The sequence below is a fragment of the Zosterops lateralis genome (genome assembly GCF_965231275.1).
Source record: "Zosterops lateralis genome assembly, chromosome: 2".
Classification (NCBI taxonomy): domain Eukaryota; kingdom Metazoa; phylum Chordata; class Aves; order Passeriformes; family Zosteropidae; genus Zosterops; species Zosterops lateralis.
The window spans coordinates 1,813,950-1,833,317 of NC_139763.1; the positions used below are offsets into that span (position 1 = coordinate 1,813,950).

The window sequence follows — 19,368 nt, forward strand, 5'->3', positions numbered from 1 at the left end:
AGTTTGGAGTTAAGGAGTAGTACAAGAGCTGCTTTCAGAGCGAACCCTCAATAAAATAGTGCCAAAAAAAAAAAAAACCACAACAAAACACGTTTACAGTGACATCTGATATGTTTGTGCTGGGACACAGATGGGCAGCAGTGAAAAAAAAAAAAAAAAAAAAAAAGCCTTGTAGATTTATTTACTGATTTATTTACTACAGGGCACAACATCAACTTTAAACATCCCTCCTCTTCTCCCAGGAGATGGGAATGGAAGGATTCTCCAGGCTCTGTTTTGTTTTTTTTTTTTTTTTTCTGGAGCTTTCCAGGTGAGATTGAGAGCCCCGTGCAGGATGGGACGTGGTGGATTTTGTGCTGCCCAGAAATCCTGGGAGAAAAATCTCACCCAGATCCCGTCAGGGCCAGGACTTCTCCCATTTCCATGGGAATCACAGAATGGGTTGGGTTGGAAGGGATCTTAAAGCTCATCCACTAAAAATTGCCACGGGCACCTTCCACTATCCCAGGGTGCTCCAACTTGGATTGGACACATCCAGGGGCAGCCACAGCAAATCTGGGAATTCTATTCTTCGCAAGGAATAATTCCTAATTCCCAAAATCCCATCCAATCCTGCCCTTTGGCAGTGGGAAGCTATTCCCCTGTGTCCTGTCCCTCCACAGGCAGGTATTTAATTAAAAAATATCAAATTTGCCTTAGGAAGTATCTACATCCTGATTCCTGATCCTGAGGGTCACCACTGGTGACAAAAAGTAGGAGGAGGAGGAGGGAGAGAGGTGACTCCAACCACTTGGAAAGGTCCAGAAATTCTCAGGGATTTTGGCGCCTTCCAGCAGGAATTGGGCACCTCAATGCCTCTGAGGATTTAAACTGAGTAAAATGAGAGTGAGATCATTGTAAACAATATTTTTAGGGAATTAGGAGGTCACTTTTGCCCATTTCCAGCCGTTTTTAATGTGAGAAATTTGACTTTTGGCTGCTTACCAAAAAAAGGTAATTGCTGATATCTTTTTTTTTTTTTTTAATATAGGCTTATTTAAATAATAATAGTATCAACAAATAAGAAAAGTCTAAATATCAAGCATAAATATCAATGAACTCATCAAAGAAATACAGTAGTTGAAAATGACCCAAGGCTGTAGCCGTTCTTTAAAAAAAAATAAAAAAAAAAAAAATCCAAGAGATAAAAAGTTAAATTAACTCATTGAAAAAAGGGGCTGATTCTTTCAGTTGACAAAGCAAGAAAGAAGCAAGCATGATTAAAACAACAAAAAAAAATAAAGCAAAAAATCTTTTTTTTTTTTCTTTGCAATTTATAAGGTGCCAAGAGAAATAAAACAAATTTAGATGCAAAGCAGGATGAGCTGCATCCTAAAAAAAAAAAAAAACAACACCAAAAAAACCAAACCGAAAAACACCAAAACAACAAAACCCAAAACAAACAAACAAACAAAAAAAAACAACCCAGTAATAAAATTTTCCGTATTCTTTGGAATATACAAACAAAACCAAGAAAAGAAAAGAGTGAAGTCCAACATATAAAATCCTCTCATTCACAGCATTGCTAAAACAGAAGCGTTCACAGTTTCCCTCTGGGAATCTTCCTATACTTCCTTACACTTAAAGACGTCCATAAGATGCAGTAAACTGACTAAGATTTATTTTTGGTTTCTTTTTTTTTTTTTTTGGGAGGGGAAATTTTTTTTTTTTTCCAGGTTTTAACTCTTAAAAATAGAAGTGAACCCAAACTCTCTTTTAGGGTTTGTGGAGACCTTCAAGGCTGGGCACGTTGGGAAGCCACAGGCCTTGGAATCAGGCTGGATAATGGAATCCATCCTGATGGTGACCACACCACCTCTCTGCCCCCAACCAACTGGGCCAATCCTCCTTTCCAGAAATTCCTTCTCTTTGCCAGGAATTCTTTACCAAAACCACTTGCCAAATCCAACCCTCTTGAGAAACTCCAACTCCGGAAAAGTTTCCTCCTGAAACTCCTGGATCAACGCGCGGCCCCACACGAAGGAAGTTTTCTGCGAATCCCTCCGTGAAAATGGGGAAAAAAAATCCCGTTAAGTCCTGACCCTTTTTTTTTTTTTCTTTTTTTTTTTTTTTTGAGCTGCTCTCCTCAATAAGGTCTCCACACGGCTTCCTCCAGCCTGGCCGTGCTGGCCATGTTGGTGGGCGAGTTGCTGTGGCTCCCTTCGGCCTCCACCACATCACTTTGACCAGGCAGGTTGGGGTTGAGCAGCGCCGAGCCCGTGGAGGCGTTGGTGCAGGGCGGGTGGATTCGGGGTGGAGAGCGATCCCCGCCAGAAATCATGGAAAACTGATAAGAGCCAGCAGAAGTGCCGTAATAAAGGTGATAAGAAGGCGATCCCGTCTGGAAAGGACCTCCCTGAGCCTGGGAGGAGCCGGGGTAAGGAGGAGGGAGGTAGGTGTGGTAGCGGGTGGCCGTGGACATGGCCGACATGCCGATGCCGATGCCGGAGCTGACCGGGGTCGGGGTGTAGGTGAAGGCTCCGGGGTAGTGCATGCGCGGGTCGGAGATGGACGGCAGCGCCGGGAAGGAGCGGTCGATGCCCACCCGGGGGTCGCTGAAGGCCGTCAGGTCCGACGCTCCTGGGAGATGGGGAAAGGGAGAAAAAAGGAGGAAAGGAGATGTTAATGAGGTTGGGGGGATGTGGGAGTTCATGAGAGTGAGGCAGACTTAGTTACAGAATCACAGAATGTGCAGGTTGGAAGAGACCTTCAAGATCATCGAGTCCAACCCAACCCCAACAGCTCAACTGGATCATGGCATCGAGTGCCACATCCAGTTTCCTTTTAAACACATCCAGGGATGGTGACTCCACCACCTCCCCGGGCAGACCATTCCAGTATTTAATCACTCTTTATGTGAAAAACTTCTTCCTGATATCCAACCTGTATTTCCCTTGACACACCTCCCACTGTCCCAGGCTGCTCCAACCCCAATGTCCAACCTGGGCTGGGACATTTCCTGGGATCCAGAGGCAGCCACAGCTCCCACTGTGCCCCTGTGAGGTGAGAGGAGCAGTTCTATGATAAAGAAGCTTTGCTCCCTGTGAGGTTTTTCCCTCTTTTTCCCAACCACTGGTTCTCCTAAACCCATTTTCCTGAGCATCCACCTGGCCTTGGGTGTCCTGACTGCCCTGGAGATGTTGGATTCTCCCTCCCTGCTCCCATGGGATCACAGAATCCCAGAATGTGTAGGTTGGAAGAGCCCTTCAAGATCATCGAGTCCAACCCAGCCCCAACACCTCAACTGGATCATGGCATCGAGTGCCACATCCAGTTTCCTTTTAAACACATCCAGGGATGGTGACTCCACCACCTCCCCGGGCAGACCATTCCAGTATTTAATCACTCTTTCTGTGAAAAACTTCTCCCTAATGTCCAACCTGTATTTCCCTTGGTGCAGCTCAAGGCTGTGTCCTCTCGTTCTGTCAGTGCTGCCTGGAGAGAGAGACCAACCCCACTGAGCACAGGCACCTTTCAGGGGGTTGTAGAGAGTGATGAGGTCACCTCAGAATCTCCTTTTCTCCAGGATAAACACCCCCAGCTCCCTCAGTCGTTCTTCTTATGACTTGTTTTCCAATCCCTTCACCAGCTTTGTTGCCTCCTCTGGACACGTTCAAGCATCTCAATGTCCTTCCTGAACTGAGGGGCCAGAGCTGGACACAGCACTCAATGTCCATCCTGAACTGAGACACCCAGAACTGGACACAGCACTCAATGTACATCCAGAGCTGGACACAGCACTCAATGTCCATCCTGAACTGGACACAGCACTCAATGTCCATCCTAAACTGGACACAGCACTCAATGTCCATCCTAAACTGAGGGGCCAGAACTGGACACAGCCCTCAATGTCCACCCTAAACTGGACACAGCACTCAATGTCCATCCTGAACTGGACACCCAGAACTGGACACAGCACTCACTTAGCACATCTAGTCTGGTGATTAGGATGCCGTGGCGAGGACAAACAGAACTTTGAGCTCATGAGAAGATGGGATTAAAAACCTGCTTATTGATTGAATCTTCTTCAATCAACCCCCTACGATGAAGATGTTGTAAAACGCGTGAGTTGTTTTGTATGATCTTTTAACCTAATTATTGTAGTAGAAATTATTAACCTTACTGAAATGGTATATAAGTTTTTTTGGAAAACCTGAGTAAAATCGAATTCTGATAATGGATTAGTCTTCCCATCTCTTCATCAATCGCTGATAGGGGAAGGAGCTCTGAGGGTGTTGAGGCCAAAGCTGTGAGCCCTCCCCACCTGTGCTGTGTCCAGGCTTTCCTTGGACACCTCCAGGGATGGGCACTCCAAAGCTCCCTGGGCAGCCCCTGCCAAGGCCTGAGCCCCCTTTCCATGGGGAAATTCCTGCTGCTGGCCAAGCTGAGCCTCCCCTGGCCCAGCCTGAGGCCGTTCCCTCTCCTCCTGTCCCTGTTCCCTGGGAGCAGAGCCCAACAGGGCTGTCCCCTCCTGGCAGGAGCTGAGGGAGCTGGGGGTGTTTATCCTGGAGAAAAGGAGACTCAAATATGACCTGATCACTCTCTACAACCCCCTGAAAGGTGCCTGTGCTCAGTGGGGTTGGTCTCTCTCCAGGCAGCACTGACAGAAGGAGAGGACACAGCCTCAGGCTGAGCCAAGGGAAATACAGGCTGGATATCAGGAAAAAGGTTTTCGTGGAATGAGTGATAAAATACTGGAATGGTTTGCCCAGGGAGGTGGTGCAGTCACCATCCCTGGATGTGTTTAAATAAAGACTGGATGTGGCACTCAGTGCTGTGGTTTAGTTGAGGTGTTGGGGTTGGGCTGGACTTGATCATCTTGAAAGTCTCTTCCAACCAATGATTCTGTGAGAGCTGTGCAGAGCCACAAGGTCCCCCTGAGCCTCCTTTTCTCCAGGCTCAGCCCCTTCCCAGCCCCTTCCCCAGCTCATCACAGAATCCCTGAGGTTGGAAAAGCCCTCCCAGAACATCCCAGCTGTGCCCACCTTGTCCCCCTGAGTGCCACCTCCAGGTGACACCTCCAGGGATGGGCACTCCAAAGCTCCCTGGGCAGCCCCTGCCAAGGCCTGAGCCCCCTTTCCATGGGGAAATTCCTGCTGCTGGCCAAGCTGAGCCTCCCCTGGCCCAGCCTCTCACTCTGAAATGTTCCACAGGAGAGTCAAATCCTGCTCTGCTCTGTGACATCCATGGAATTCCATCCAGCCCCATCCTCTCTTTCCCTGCCTGGATTAAACAAGAGGAGCAGATCCTCTTTAGGAAGGATCCTCGTCGTGACTCAGGTTAATGGAAGGTCTCATCCCCAGAGCTGGCAGCTCTGCCTGGTTAAGATAACAACAATAATAATTATGGAAAAAAAAAAAGAAGGACAACTTCTCCTGGCAGCCAAGGCGTGGAGTCTGCAGCAGAGGAGCCGTGTGCTGAAGGAAATATTCCTGAGGAGGAGCAGAGGGAAAACAAAGCCCTTGGCTCTCCCCGGATTCCAAGCTGGAGCAGACTGAGTCTGGGATTCTTGGAGCAGACACACTCCAGAGCCAAGCTCTGAAAGCTCATCAGCCCACCTTGATGAGCTGCTCTTAATTTCTTATTTTCTTCTGCTCTTTGCTTCCTTTAAGATTTGCCATCCTTTTTTTTTTTTTTTTTTTTTTTTTTTTTTTAAATTATTTTTTTTTCTGGAAAATTAATGGGAGCACATTTCATTCCCCTAAACCTCACTGCCTTTAGGTCTAACATGTGAAAACACAGGATGGAATGGAGCAGCAGGAGCCTGGGAGGAGCCAAGGTGATGGTGGCATCTGCCAGGTTTTTAATGTTGCTTCCACACCTCATTCCTGAGAAACTTCCCAAAACTGCCTGGGTACCTCATTAACCAGAGGAGGGTTCGTTCTGCCCTGGCAAAAAGCAGAGTAATGACATTTAACGTCAAGATGGTTCAAATATATCCCATATTGTTGTTTTTCTCTTGGAGACTTTAGTTGGGAGGGTCTAAAATCCTCCTCAATTTTGCTCTTTGTTCTGCCAAAGAGGAAATTTTTAGAGGCACCGAATGTGAGTGACAGAAAAAAATTTGTGACAGGTTTTCCCAGGAACGCTGAATGACATTTAATGTAAGGAATTAGAACAGGAGAGGAAGGATGTTGATGTGGGAACAAAACTTTTCTAAATTCCTTCAGAAGGTGTGGAGAAACTCTGCCAGCTCCAAGGAAAATCCCTGTGGCCATGGAGAAGGATCTGGGGGTCTTGATGGAAAACAAAGGGTCATCCTATTTTTTTTTTTATTATTTTTTTTACATTTTTGATTTCTAATTCTGTGTAGAATTAATAAAGAATTAATAAAGAAATAAAGAATGAGATTTTTTTACAGACTTTTTTTAAAAGGAAGAAATGGTTTGGGTTTTTTTTTTTCCATCTCTGAAAAGCTCCCTGTGTTTTCAGCCCTCTCCACAATGCAATTATCACCCAGACCTAACAAATAATTTAGATTTGGTGCGAGGCTTTCAAAGCAACCTCTACATGACAACAACAGAACAGGCTGGAGCACGTTCAAGAGGTTCCCTCTGATCTCAGAAGAAACCCTGAGCCTTCAAATGAGACCAAGATGTGGAGCTAAAGGAGGGAATTTTTATTTATTTTTTTTTTTTTTTTTTTTGCAAAAGCTCTATGCAAATCAGAATGATATGGCTCTCCCTCATTTATAGAAAATTCCTGCTGCACACACACATTGGTTCAAGATGTGCAGCTCAGGGACAGTAGAACTTGGTGGGATTGAGGTGACTTTCACTTGCATTTTTCTGGTGGTTTCTAAAGCTCTGCAGGGCGATTTAATGGACGCGGAAAATAAGAAAATCTAGTGCAACATTTAAAATGTCCAACCCCTGTCATCCTGCAGTCCATGTCCACCACAAACCTGCTCTGGGTTTAGAGGGAGGGAAGGAAAAAGAGCTGGAATATCTGTGCCATCCATTTCTTGGCAATTTTATAATTCCTCAACAATTTAATAGCTCCCCACACCTTCAAAGTGCTGCTTTTCTTGTTTTTTTTTTTTTTTTTTTTTTTTTTTTTCTCTTTTGGACAATGCTCTGTTGGGTTCCCAACCCCAGGAGCAACTTGGGATAGTGGAAAGTGGGGTGGGAATGAGATGAGCTTTAAGGTTCCTCCCACCTAAAATGAGTTTGGGATTCAGGCTGGACACCAGCAGGAATTTCCTCATGGAAAGGATGCTCAGGGCTTGGGAAGAGCTGCCCAGGGAGGTTTGGAGTGCCCATCCCTGGAGGTGTCCAAGGGACACCTGGAGGTGACACTCAGGGTGACAAGGTGGGGATGGGTCACAGCTTGGAGTCTGACCTTTGGGATCTTTCCCAACCTAATTAATTCTGTGATTGGTTAATCAACACGCAGCTCATTTATTAAAATTCTCTCTTTCTCTGCTCTTCCCATAAATCCCCCAAAACCTCGGAGCAGCCTTTGCCCAGAGAGCCCCTGAAGGGATGGGGTGGCACCTGGGCCCCAGTTTGTCACTTCCGTGTCCCTTTGTCATGGGGAGCCCAGGGTTGGGGACAGGGCCACCAGTTTGTCACTGGGGAAGTGTCCCTTTGTCATGGGGAGCCCAGGGTTGGGGACAGGGCCACCAGTTGGTCAGTGGGGAAATATCCCTTTGGTGTGGGGAGCCCAGGGGTGGAAACAGGGCCACCAATTTGTCACCAGGGAAGTGTCCTCTTGGTATGGGAGCAGCAGGAGTGGGGACAGGGCCACCAGTTTGTCACCAAGGCAGTGTCCCTTTGTCATGGGGAGCCCAAGGGTGGGGACAGGGCCACCAATTTGTGACCAGGGAAGGTCACTGTGGCTTGGGGACAGCAGGGGTGAGGACAGAGCCACCGATTTGTCACTGGGGAAGCATAACTTAGTCATGGAGAGCCCAGGGGTGGGGACAAGGCCATCAATTTGCCACTGGGGAAGTGACCCTAAGTGACCCAGGGGTGGGGACAGGGCCACCAATTTGTCACTGGGCAAGTGACCCTTTCCCTTGGGGACAGCAGGGGTGAGAACAAGACCATCAGTTTGTCACCAGGGCAGTGTCCCCTTGTCATGGGGAGCCCAGGGGTGGAAACAGGGCCACCAATTAAGAGTCCCTTTGGCTTGGGGACAGCAGAGTGGTGAGGACAGGGCCACCAATTTGTCACTGAGGGAGTGTCCCTTTGACTTGGGGAGCCCAGGAGTGGGGACAAGGGCCACCAGTTTGTGACCACGGAAGGTCCCCTTGACTTGGGGACAGCAGAGGTGGGGACAAGACCATCAATTTGCCACTGGGGAATTGACCCTAAGTGACCCAGAGGTGGGGACAGGGCCACCAGTTTGTGGCCAAGGAAGTGTCCCCTTTGCCTTGGGGAGCCCAGGAGTGGATACAGGGCCACCAATTAAGAGTCCCCTTGGCATGGGGACAGCAGGGATGAGGACAGAGCCACCAATTTGTCACCAGGGCAGTGTCCCCTTGTCATGGGGAGCCCAAGGGTGGGGACAAAGGCCACCAGTTTGTGGCCATGGAAGGTCCCCTTGCGTTGGGGACAGCAGAGGGGTGAGGACAAGGCCATTGATTTGCCACTGGGGAATTGACCCTAAGTGACCCAGGGGTGGGAACAAGGGCCACCAGTTGGTGACCACGGAAGGTCCCTTTGCCTTGGGGGCAGCAGGGGTGAGGACAGGGCCACCAATTTGTCACTGAGGGAGTGTCCCTTTGACTTGGGGAGCCCAAGGGTGGGGACAAAGACCACCAGTTTGTGGCCAAGGAAGGTCCCCTTGACTTGGGGGCAGCAGAGGTGGGGACAAGGCCATCAATTTGCCACTGGGGAAGTGTCCCTAAGTGACCCAGGCGTGGGGACATGGCCACCAGTTTGTGGCCAAGGAAGTGTCCCCTTTGCCTTGGGGAGCCCAGGAGTGGATACAGGGCCACCAATTAAGAGTCCCCTTGGCATGGGGACAGCAGGGATGAGGACAGAGCCACCAATTTGTCACCAGGGCAGTGTCCCCTTGTCATGGGGAGCCCAAGGGTGGGGACAAAGGCCACCAGTTTGTGGCCATGGAAGGTCCCCTTGACCTGGGGACAGCAGGGGTGGGGACAAGGCCATCAATTTACCACTGGGGAATTGACCCTAAGTGACCCAGGGATGGGGACAGGGCCACCAGTTTGTGGCCAAGGAAGGTCCCCTTGACTTGGGGAGCCCAGGGGTGGCGAGAGGCCACCAGAGGAGTGTCCCCGTGTCCCCGTGTCCTTACCCGAGAGGCGGCTGGAGAGCTCTGCTGTCAGGGAGCTCATGCCCCCAGCCCGGCCAGGTGAGATGGGCGTGGCCGGGTGCACGGTGGGCGTGGCGATGGAGCCCAGGTATTGATAGGACTGTTCATAGGACCAGGGCGGTGAGGGCTGCACCTGCCGGCTGTCTGCGGGCACAAACACACAAACACACACCGTGAGATCATCTGGAGGATAAAACCGGCCCAGACAGCCCGGGGATAAAAGGTTGGGATGGTCCTGTTGAGTGAATGTCAGTTCTGTAAAGCCCCCTGGGCAGGAGGGCTTCAAGTGAGTTCTTCTCTGTAATATTATTTGCCTTTTTTTTTTTTTTTTTTTTTTTTTTTTTTTTTTTTTTTTTTTTTTTTTTTTCTGCCTTGGGAGGCCTTTTTTTGTTGTTTCCCATTAATAGCAGGCAGGAAAAATTACACACCTAACTATACATAGAATCGCACACAGAATTGCACACAGAATTACACAGAGAACGACACAGAGAATTACACAGAGAATGACACAGAGAACTACACACAGAATTACACACAGTCACAATTAAAGAATTACAGAATCACACACAGAATTATATGCAGAATTAATTACACACAGAATCACACACACAATTACAGAACTACACACAGAATTACACACAGAACCATGCAGAACTACACACAGAATCACACAGTCACACAGAGAATCCCACTAAAATTACACACAGAATTACACACAGAATTACAGAATTACACACAGAATTAATTACACACAGAATTACACATAAAATTACACACAGAATCACGTACAGAATTACACACAGAACTACACACAGAATCACACACAATTACAGAATTACACATAAAATTACACAGAATCACATGCAGAATCACACACAGAATTACACACAGACTCACACAGAACTACACACAGAATTACACACAGAATTGCACAGAATTATAAACAGAATCACACAGAGAATTACACACAGAATCATACACAAAATCACACACAGAACTGCACACAGAATTACAGAATTACACACCGAATTACGCACAAAATTACAGAACTACACACAGAACTACACACATAATTACACATATAATTACACACAGAAATACACACAAAATTACACAGAGAACGACACACAGAATTACACACAATCATACACAGAACTACACACAGGACTACACACAGAATTAGACACAGAACTAAACACAGAATTACACACGGAATTAATTACACATAAAGTTACACACAGAATCACACACAGAATTACTCACAGAATTGCACTGGAATTACACACAGAACTACACACAGAATTATACAGAATTAGACACAGAATTACAGAATTACACACAGAACTAAACACAGAATCACACACAGAATCATACACAGAATCACACACAGAATTACACACAATTACGGAATCACAGACAGAATCACACATAAAATTACACACAGAATTACAGAATTACACACAGAATCATACACAGAAATACACACAGAATTACAGAACTACACACATAGAACTACACACAGAATCACACACAGAATCACACACAGAATCACACACAGAAATAGACACAAAATCACACACAGAATCACACACAGAATTGCAAAGAATTATACACAGAAATAGACACAAAATCACACACAGAATTGCACACAGAATTATACACAGAATCACACAGAGAATTACACACAGAACTACACACAGAACTACACACAATTACAGAATTACACACACAATTACACATATAATTACACACAAAATTACACACAAAATTACGCAGAGAACGACACACAGAATTACACATAAAATTACACACAGAAATACACACAGAATTACAGAACTACACACATAGAACTACACACAGAACTACACACAGAATTACACACAGAAATAGACACAAAATCACACACAGAATCACACACAGAATTGCACAGAATTATACACAGAAATAGACACAAAATCACACACAGAATTGCACACAGAATTAACTACACACAGAATCACACATAGAACTACACATAGAATTACACACAGAATTACACACAGAATTATACACAGAATCACACAGAGAATTACACACAGAACTACACACAATTACAGAATTACACACACAATTACACATATAATTACACACAAAATTACACAGAAAATTACGCAGAGAACGACACACAGAATTACACATAAAATTACACACAGAAATACACACAGAATTACAGAACTACACACATAGAACTACACACAGAACTACACACAGAATTACACACAGAATTATACACAGAATTACACACAGAATTGCACAGAATTATACACAGAATTACACACGGAATTACACACAGAACTACACACAGAACTACACTAGAATTACACACAGAACTACACTAGAATTACACAGTCACACACAGAATTACACAGAGAATTGCACACAGAACTACACACATAATTACACGCAAAATTACACACAGAATTACATGCAAAATTTCACAGAGAACGACACACAGAATTACACACAGAATTACAGAACTACACACAGAATTACACACAGAATTAATTACACACAGAATTACACATAAAATTACACATAATCACACACAATTATAAACAGTATCACACAATCACACACAGAATCACACACAGAACTGAACACAGAACTACACACAGAATTACACATAAAACTACACACAGAATCACACACAGAACTGAACACAGAACTGCACACAGAATTACACATAAAACTACACACAGAATCACACACAGAATTACAGAATCACACTAGAATCACACACAGAGTCACACACAGAATCACTCAGTTAAAAGACATCTCTAAGATCCTCAACCTTTAAGATCCAACCCATTCCCTAACACCAGAGTAAGAAGAGAGAAAAAACCAAATTAAAACTTCCAAGGAGAAAATTCCTCCTTAGTCTCTGGGGCTGTGTGTTCACAGATCTTTGAGCCAAAAAATCATCGTGCAGGACATCAAGGAAACCTCAGATTTTTTTCCCCATAATTTTTATTAAAATATTTTCTATTTTCTTCAGCTTTAAGAGCATCCTCCTGCAGCTCCTTTAAGATAATTGCCTTTATTGAAAAAAAAAAAACCCAAAAAACACAGATAAAACTGATACCAGCAAGGAAGGGAAACTTCCCAAGTCTGAGATGAGGACTTTGATCTCCCATCAGAAAACCCATCTGGAAAATATTCTTTTGTTGTTCTTTAAGGAGATGAGTTTTACATTTTGTTTGTCCCATCTGTTTACAAGGCAGGATTTATATATATATATTAAAAAAAAAAAAAACAACAAAAACAACCCTCCAGCTTTTCACTGGTGAAGTTGCAGATTGAAGTTGGATTTTTTTCTGCTGAGTAACAAGTTCAAATTCAGATATTATTAATATTTAATTAATTTATTTTTTTTTCTCGGGCAGCCTTCCTTCCAAATGAAATCAGTTGACTCATGTTGGTAAAAAAGCAACATTCAAATGCATTAAAATGGGCTTCAGGAGGAGCAAAAAGAGCACAAAACCTGTTGTATTCTGAATTACAGCATCGTCATAAATCGTTAATTTATGGTCAGAGCTTGTTAAAGGTCACAGGGAGGGACAGGAGGGAATTCAATCTCCAGGGGTGGCACCAAAATAAACACCCCAAAGCATCCCCAGAGGGAGCCTGGGCTGGGCTGACCCAGTTTTGGGTCTGAAATGGGGTGAAGTCACACATTGCTCCCTGATTTCAGCGGGAATTCCATGGATTTGGGGAGTGCAGGAATCCCAGGACTGGAATTCCAACACGGAATCCCAACCCAGGTCCCTCTGGCACCTCCTTTTCAAGGGCTCTGCTCAGCTGCATCCCTGAATCTCAGAATTCCAAAATCCCGGAATTTCAGAATCCCTGAATCTCAGAATCCTGGAGTCCCAGAATTCCAAAATCCTGGAATGCTAGAATCCCAGTATCCTGGAATGTCAGAATCCCTGAATTCCAGAATTCCAAAATCCTGGAATCTTAGAATCCCAGTATCCTGGAATCTCAGAATTCCTGGAATCCCAGAACCACAGAATCTCAAAATTCCTGGAATCCCAGGATCCCAGAATTCCAAAATCCTGGAATTTCAGATTCCCAGAATTCCAAAATCCTAGAATCCCAGTATCCTGGAATCTCAGAATTCCTAGAATTCCAGAATCTTGGAATCCCAGAATGTCAGAATCCCAGTATCCTGGAATGTCAGAATTCAAGAATCCTGGAATTTCAGAATCCCTGAATTCCAGAATTCCAAAATCTCGGAATCCTAGAATCCCAGTATCCTGGAATCTCAGAATTCCTAGAATTCCAGAATCTTGGAATCCCAGAATGTCAGAATCCCAGAATCCTGGAATGTCAGAATTCAAGAATCCTGGAATTTCAGAATCCCTGAATTCCAGAATTCCAAAATCCTGGAATCTTAGAATCCCAGTATCCTGGAATCTCAGAATTCCTGGAATCCCAGAACCACAGAATCTCAGAATTCCTGAAATCCCAGGATGCCAGAATTCCAGAATCCTGGAATTTCAGATTCCCAGAATTCCAAAATCTCAGAATTCCTAGAATCCCAGTATCCTGGAATCTCAGAATTCCTAGAATTCCAAAATCTTGAAATCCCAGTATTCCTGAATCCCAGAATCCTGGAATTCCAGAATCCCAGAATGTCAGAATCCCAAAATCCCGGAATCCCAGTATACTGGAATCCCAGAATTCCAGCATTTTGGAATTCCAAAATCTCAAATCCTGGAATCCCAGAATCCCTGAATACCCGAATTCCAGAATCTTGGAATTTCAGAACCCCAGAATCTTAGAATCCCTGAATCCCAGAATTCCAGAACTCCAGAATTCCAGAATTCCAGAATCCCATGGACACCACTAAGAAGATCCATGAAAAGATGGAGGAAGCAAGATCTTATCCCAGCTTTACCAAACACTGAGAGTGGATTTCAATCTGGTTCCTTTCTTTGAAGTGCTACAAAAATGAGCACCTTGGGGTGGGTGAGGGACCCCAGGGGGTCACCAGTGTCACCTCTGGGTCACCCAGAGCTCAGGGATTGTGGAGATTCTGGGATTTCCCCAGGGAGAGACCCCAGAGCCTCTCTGGACAATCTGCTCAGGGCTGGGCAGGATTTCAGGGGAATTGCTGGGCTCAGGCCCTGCCCGGGGCTCTGGGGCCAGTGCTGGGCCTGGGGCAGAGCCTGGGGCTGCTCTGCCCTCCCTGACACAGGGACAGACATGGGGACACGGGGACAGACATGGGGACACGGGGACAGACATGGGGACACAGGGACAGACATGGGGACAGACATGGGGACAGACATGGGGACACGGGGACAGACATGGGGACGGACACGGGGACAGACATGGGGACACGGGGACAGACATGGGGACACAGGGACAGACATGGGGACAGACATGGGGACACAGGGACAGACATGGGGACACAGGGACAGACATGGGGACAGACATGGGGACACAGGGACAGACATGGGGACACAGGGACAGACACGGGGACAGACATGGGGACAGACATGGGGACAGACATGGGGACACAGGGACAGACACGGGGACACGGGGACAGACATGGGGACAGACATGGGGACACAGGGACAGACACGGGGACACAGGGACAGACATGGGGACAGACATGGGGACACAGGGACAGACATTGGGACAGACATTGGGACACCAGGGGCACCCAAAGACACCCAGGGACAGACAGGGACACACACAGACACCCAGAGATATCCAGGGACACCCAGGGACACTCAGAAACACCCCAGAGACACCTGAAGACACCCAGAGACATCCTGGGACACCCAGAGACAGACATGGGGAGACACAGGGACAGACATGGGGACACCCAGGGGACACCCAGGGACACCCAGGGGACACTGATGTCCCTCTCCCTGGGGCTCCTCTCCAGGCTGAGCAGCCCCAGCTCCCTCAGCCTTTCCTGGGCACGGAGATGCTCCAGGCCCTTCCTCAGCTCCAGGAGCTCCTGTCCCTGCTGGGCTCAGGATCCAGGGCTGGACACAGCACCCAGAGGTGTCCCCAGGGCTGGACACAGCACCCAGAGGTGTCCCCAGGGCAGACACAGCACCCAGAGGTGTCCCCAGGGCTGGACACAGCACCCAGGGGTGTCCCCAGGACTGGACACAGCACCCAGAGGTGTCCCCAGGGCTGGGCACAGCACCCAGAGGTGTCCCCAGGGCTGGACACAGCACCCAGAGGTGTCCCCAGGGCTGGGCACAGCACCCAGAGGTGTCCCCAGGGCTGGACACAGCACCCAGAGGTGTCCCCAGGGCTGGACACAGCACCCAGGGGTGTCCCCAGGACTGGACACAGCACCCAGAGGTGTCCCCAGGGCTGGGCACAGCACCCAGAGGTGTCCCCAGGGCTGGACACAGCACCCAGAGGTGTCCCCAGGGCTGGACACAGCACCCAGAGGTGTCCCCAGGGCAGACACAGCACCCAGAGGTGTCCCCAGGGCTGGGCCCAGCACCCAGAGGTGTCCCCAGGGCTGGGCCCAGCACCCAGAGGTGTCCCCAGGGCTGGGCCCAGCACCCAGAGGTGTCCCCAGGGCTGGGCCCAGCACCCAGAGGTGTCCCCAGGGCTGGGCACAGGGGCAGGATCCCTCCCTGACCCCAAAAGAAAAAACCTCAGTGCACAAAGCAGCATCTTGACAAAAAATCAAATAACAAAGCGAAATCTCTGTAGGGACAATCCACAAAAATCCTGGAAGTGCCTGACCTGCCTCACCCATTTCCTGTTATCTTGACCTCTGGGGTCCCTAAAGCAGAGCCAGCAGCCCCAGAAACCTCCTTTATTAATCTCCTCATCCCATTAAGTCTGTCTTTAAGTGAACAAATCAATTTTCTGTCTTTCTACCTGCACTCCCAATCCTTGAATTTGCTCTTAAAGATTTCCCCTTTTTTTTTTTTTTTTTTTTTTTTTTTTTTTTTTTTTTTTTTTTTGCCATCAGACTGGTTAAGGAGCTTCACTCCACTGAGGGATGTTAATATGGTGAATTATAGATGTGCACACATGAAAGCAGGTTGTGCTGATAAACCCCAAGCAGCAGGTTTTTAATAACAAGCGGAGAAAAAAATATCCCTGGAATTGCAATTTTTATGGCCCAGTTTCAGAACCAGCTCCCAGTAAAAATCAAAGTTTGCATTTCCAGCTGCCTGGATCAAGGGCCTCAAATAATATTTTCTTTTGGGGATATCTGCTTTCCTTCAGTTTTCAGGTTTCCCTGAAAATTAAACCGCAATGGGTTGGAATTGAACACATTAAAAAAAAAAAAAAGAAAAAAAGCAACAAAGTCTTTCCTGCTTCCAAAATAAAGAAGGCTCAGGTAGCTTGGCATGAAAAATCAAAGTAGCTGGAGTTAATCTGGTGAAAATCTGATGCAAATAAACAGGAATTACTTCCCAACTTGGAATATCTGTGGAGAGATTTCCAGGGAAGGCTCCTTCAACATGGGGAAATAACCTCAAGTTTTGAATCCACACAGTTTTTAATCCAAACAAGATCCCCCAAACCCTTAAAAACCAGCTCAAAACAGCAAAGTCGGTGCTCAAATCCTCCCAGCAGCGATTACTTCCCATTTCTACCTTTTTTTTACGGTGTGAGAAAAAGCATTTCCAACATGACAACAGTTACTAATTGCGCCCAAGGCCTGCAGGGCCAGAATTATGGTGCAATAATTCACACCTCCCCTGCAGCCGGGAGCTCTCCCCGTCCCCTTCCACCCCATTAAACGCCGCCTATTGAACCGTCTATTCGTGCCCCGTCTTGTTTTTATTGCCCCGAAAATCGTTCTCCGGCAGCTGTAATTAACAGCTGTAATTAACAGCTGTAAATTAACCTTTGTAGATGTTGTGCAAACCTTGAACTTTTTCACCAAACGCGCTTTTGTGGGGAGGGAAGGAAGGAGGGATGGGGAGTAAAAAAAAAAGCTACAGAAAACGGGTCCTCCCCTCCCCCCTTCGCGGGGTTTCCAGCTGTTTTTCCAGCAGTTTTTCCAGATGTTTTGCCAGATGTTCGCTGGCCCAGCTGTGCCCGCGGGAATGAGGCAGTTGCGCGGTGTGGCCGCTGGGTGGCGCCAAAGCTCCGGGCAGCGGCCAAAACCCGCCTGGACCCTCCTGAACCCCCAAAAAATATCCCTGGACACCCTAAAGACCCCTGAATCTCCCCAAAACTACCCTTAAACCGCCCAAAACATCCCTTGAATCCCCCCAAAACACCTCTGAACCCTCTTAAAACACCCCTGAACCCCTCTAAACACCCCTAAATCTCCTCCAAAACACCCCTGAAACACCCAAAACACCACTGAAACACCCCTGGACCCTCCTGAACCCTCCAAACACCCCTGAACCGCCTTAAAACACCACCCAAAAAACATTGGACCCTCCTGAACCCCCTAAAACACCCCTGAACCGCCCCAAAACACTCCTAAACACTCCTGAACCCCCCAAAAACGCCTTAACTCCCTTAAAACACCCCTGAACCGCCCCAAAACACCCCTAAACACTCCTGAAGCCCCTCAAAACACCCCTGAAACACTTCTGAACCCCCTAAAACATCCATGAACCCCCCAAAACACCCCTGAATCGCCCCAAAACACCCCTGAACCTCCTTAAAATACCCCTGAACCCCTCCAAACATCCTTTGACCCTCCTGAGCCCCCCAAAACACCCCTAAAACACTCCCAGACCCTCCTTAACCCCCCCAAAATACTCCTGAACTCCTCAAAACACCCCTGAACTCCTCAAACACCCCTGAACCCCCCCAAAAACCCCGAGCTGCGCCTTCCAAGAGCCCTCACAGTGCTCTGGGAACGGCTTCTGCTTCTTCCCGACCGGGAATTGCCTAAAAAATGCATCCCTGGGGCTGAGGGGTGTCCAAGAGAGGGATGCACAAGAGGGGATGTGGGATGATGGGAATATCCTGAGTGGGAATAAACCCACAGGGATGATCCAGTCCCTGCCCAGAGCCCCAACAATCCCCCCTGGGCATCCCTGGCAGGGCTGTCCAAAGGCTCCTGGAGCTCTGGGGCTGTGCCCATTCCCTGGGGAGCCTGGGCAGTGCCTGAACCCTCTGGGGGAAGAGCCTTGCCCTAAAATCCCCCCTCAATCCCTCCTGGAACAGCTCCAGCCTCTCCCTGGGTGCTGTTCCTGTGCCAGGAGCAGAGATCAGAGTTTGTCCCTCACCCCTGAGGAGCTACAATCCCAGTGAGTCCCTTTCCTTTCCTTTCCTTTCCTTTCCTTTCCTTTCCTTTCCTTTCCTTTCCTTTCCTTTCCTTTCCTTTCCTTTCCTTTCCTTTCCTTTCCTTTCCTTTCCTTTCCTTTCCTTTCCTTTCCTTTCCTTTCCTTTCCTTTCCTTTCCTTTCTTTCTTTCCTTTCCTTTCCTTTCCTTTCCTTTCCTTTCCTTTCCTTTCCTTTTCCTTTCCTTTCCTTTCCTTTCCTTTCCTTTCCTTTTCCTTTCCTTTTCCTTTCTTTCCTTTCCTTTCCTTTCCTTTCCTTTCCTTCCTTTCCTTTCCTTTCCTTTCCTTTCCTTTCCAATATATATATTGGATATATAATTGTATTACAATATATACAATACTATATATTGTATATATAATATATATATACATATATATACACATACAATATAAACTATACATAGTATAGTATATACTATATATAGTATAGTATATAGTATATAGTATAGTATATACTATATATAGTATATATTGTATATATAGTATATATATTATACATATGCATATAATACATATATAAAATATATATACATACAATATATATAGTATATATTGTATATTTTTTATATATATACACACAATATGTATATATTGTATATATACCTCTTGTCCTTGATATCAAGGCCTATGTCAATTTAAACATTTTAAGGGAAAATAAATGCATTTAAATCACTAAATAGGTACACTGAGAAAAAAAATCACAATTAAATTACTGTATTAAAACTGTGCAATAAAAGCAAGAAAAAAAAACTGGCAGGGGG

General features: G+C 46.6%; 1 protein-coding gene across 1 annotated transcript in view; it reads right to left on the reverse strand.

The window, feature by feature from the left end:
- Positions 1-703: 703 nt before the first annotated feature.
- Positions 704-19,368, reverse strand: part of RUNX1 (RUNX family transcription factor 1) — a 126,490-nt gene continuing 107,825 nt past the window's right edge. The window contains exons 5-6 of the mRNA XM_083884423.1: positions 9,307-9,468; positions 704-2,619 (exon numbers count right to left, since the gene is read on the reverse strand). Of these exons, the coding sequence (XP_083740549.1) occupies positions 2,126-2,619; positions 9,307-9,468 (656 nt within the window). The 3' untranslated portion in view covers positions 704-2,125. The remainder of the gene's footprint in view (positions 2,620-9,306; positions 9,469-19,368) is intronic.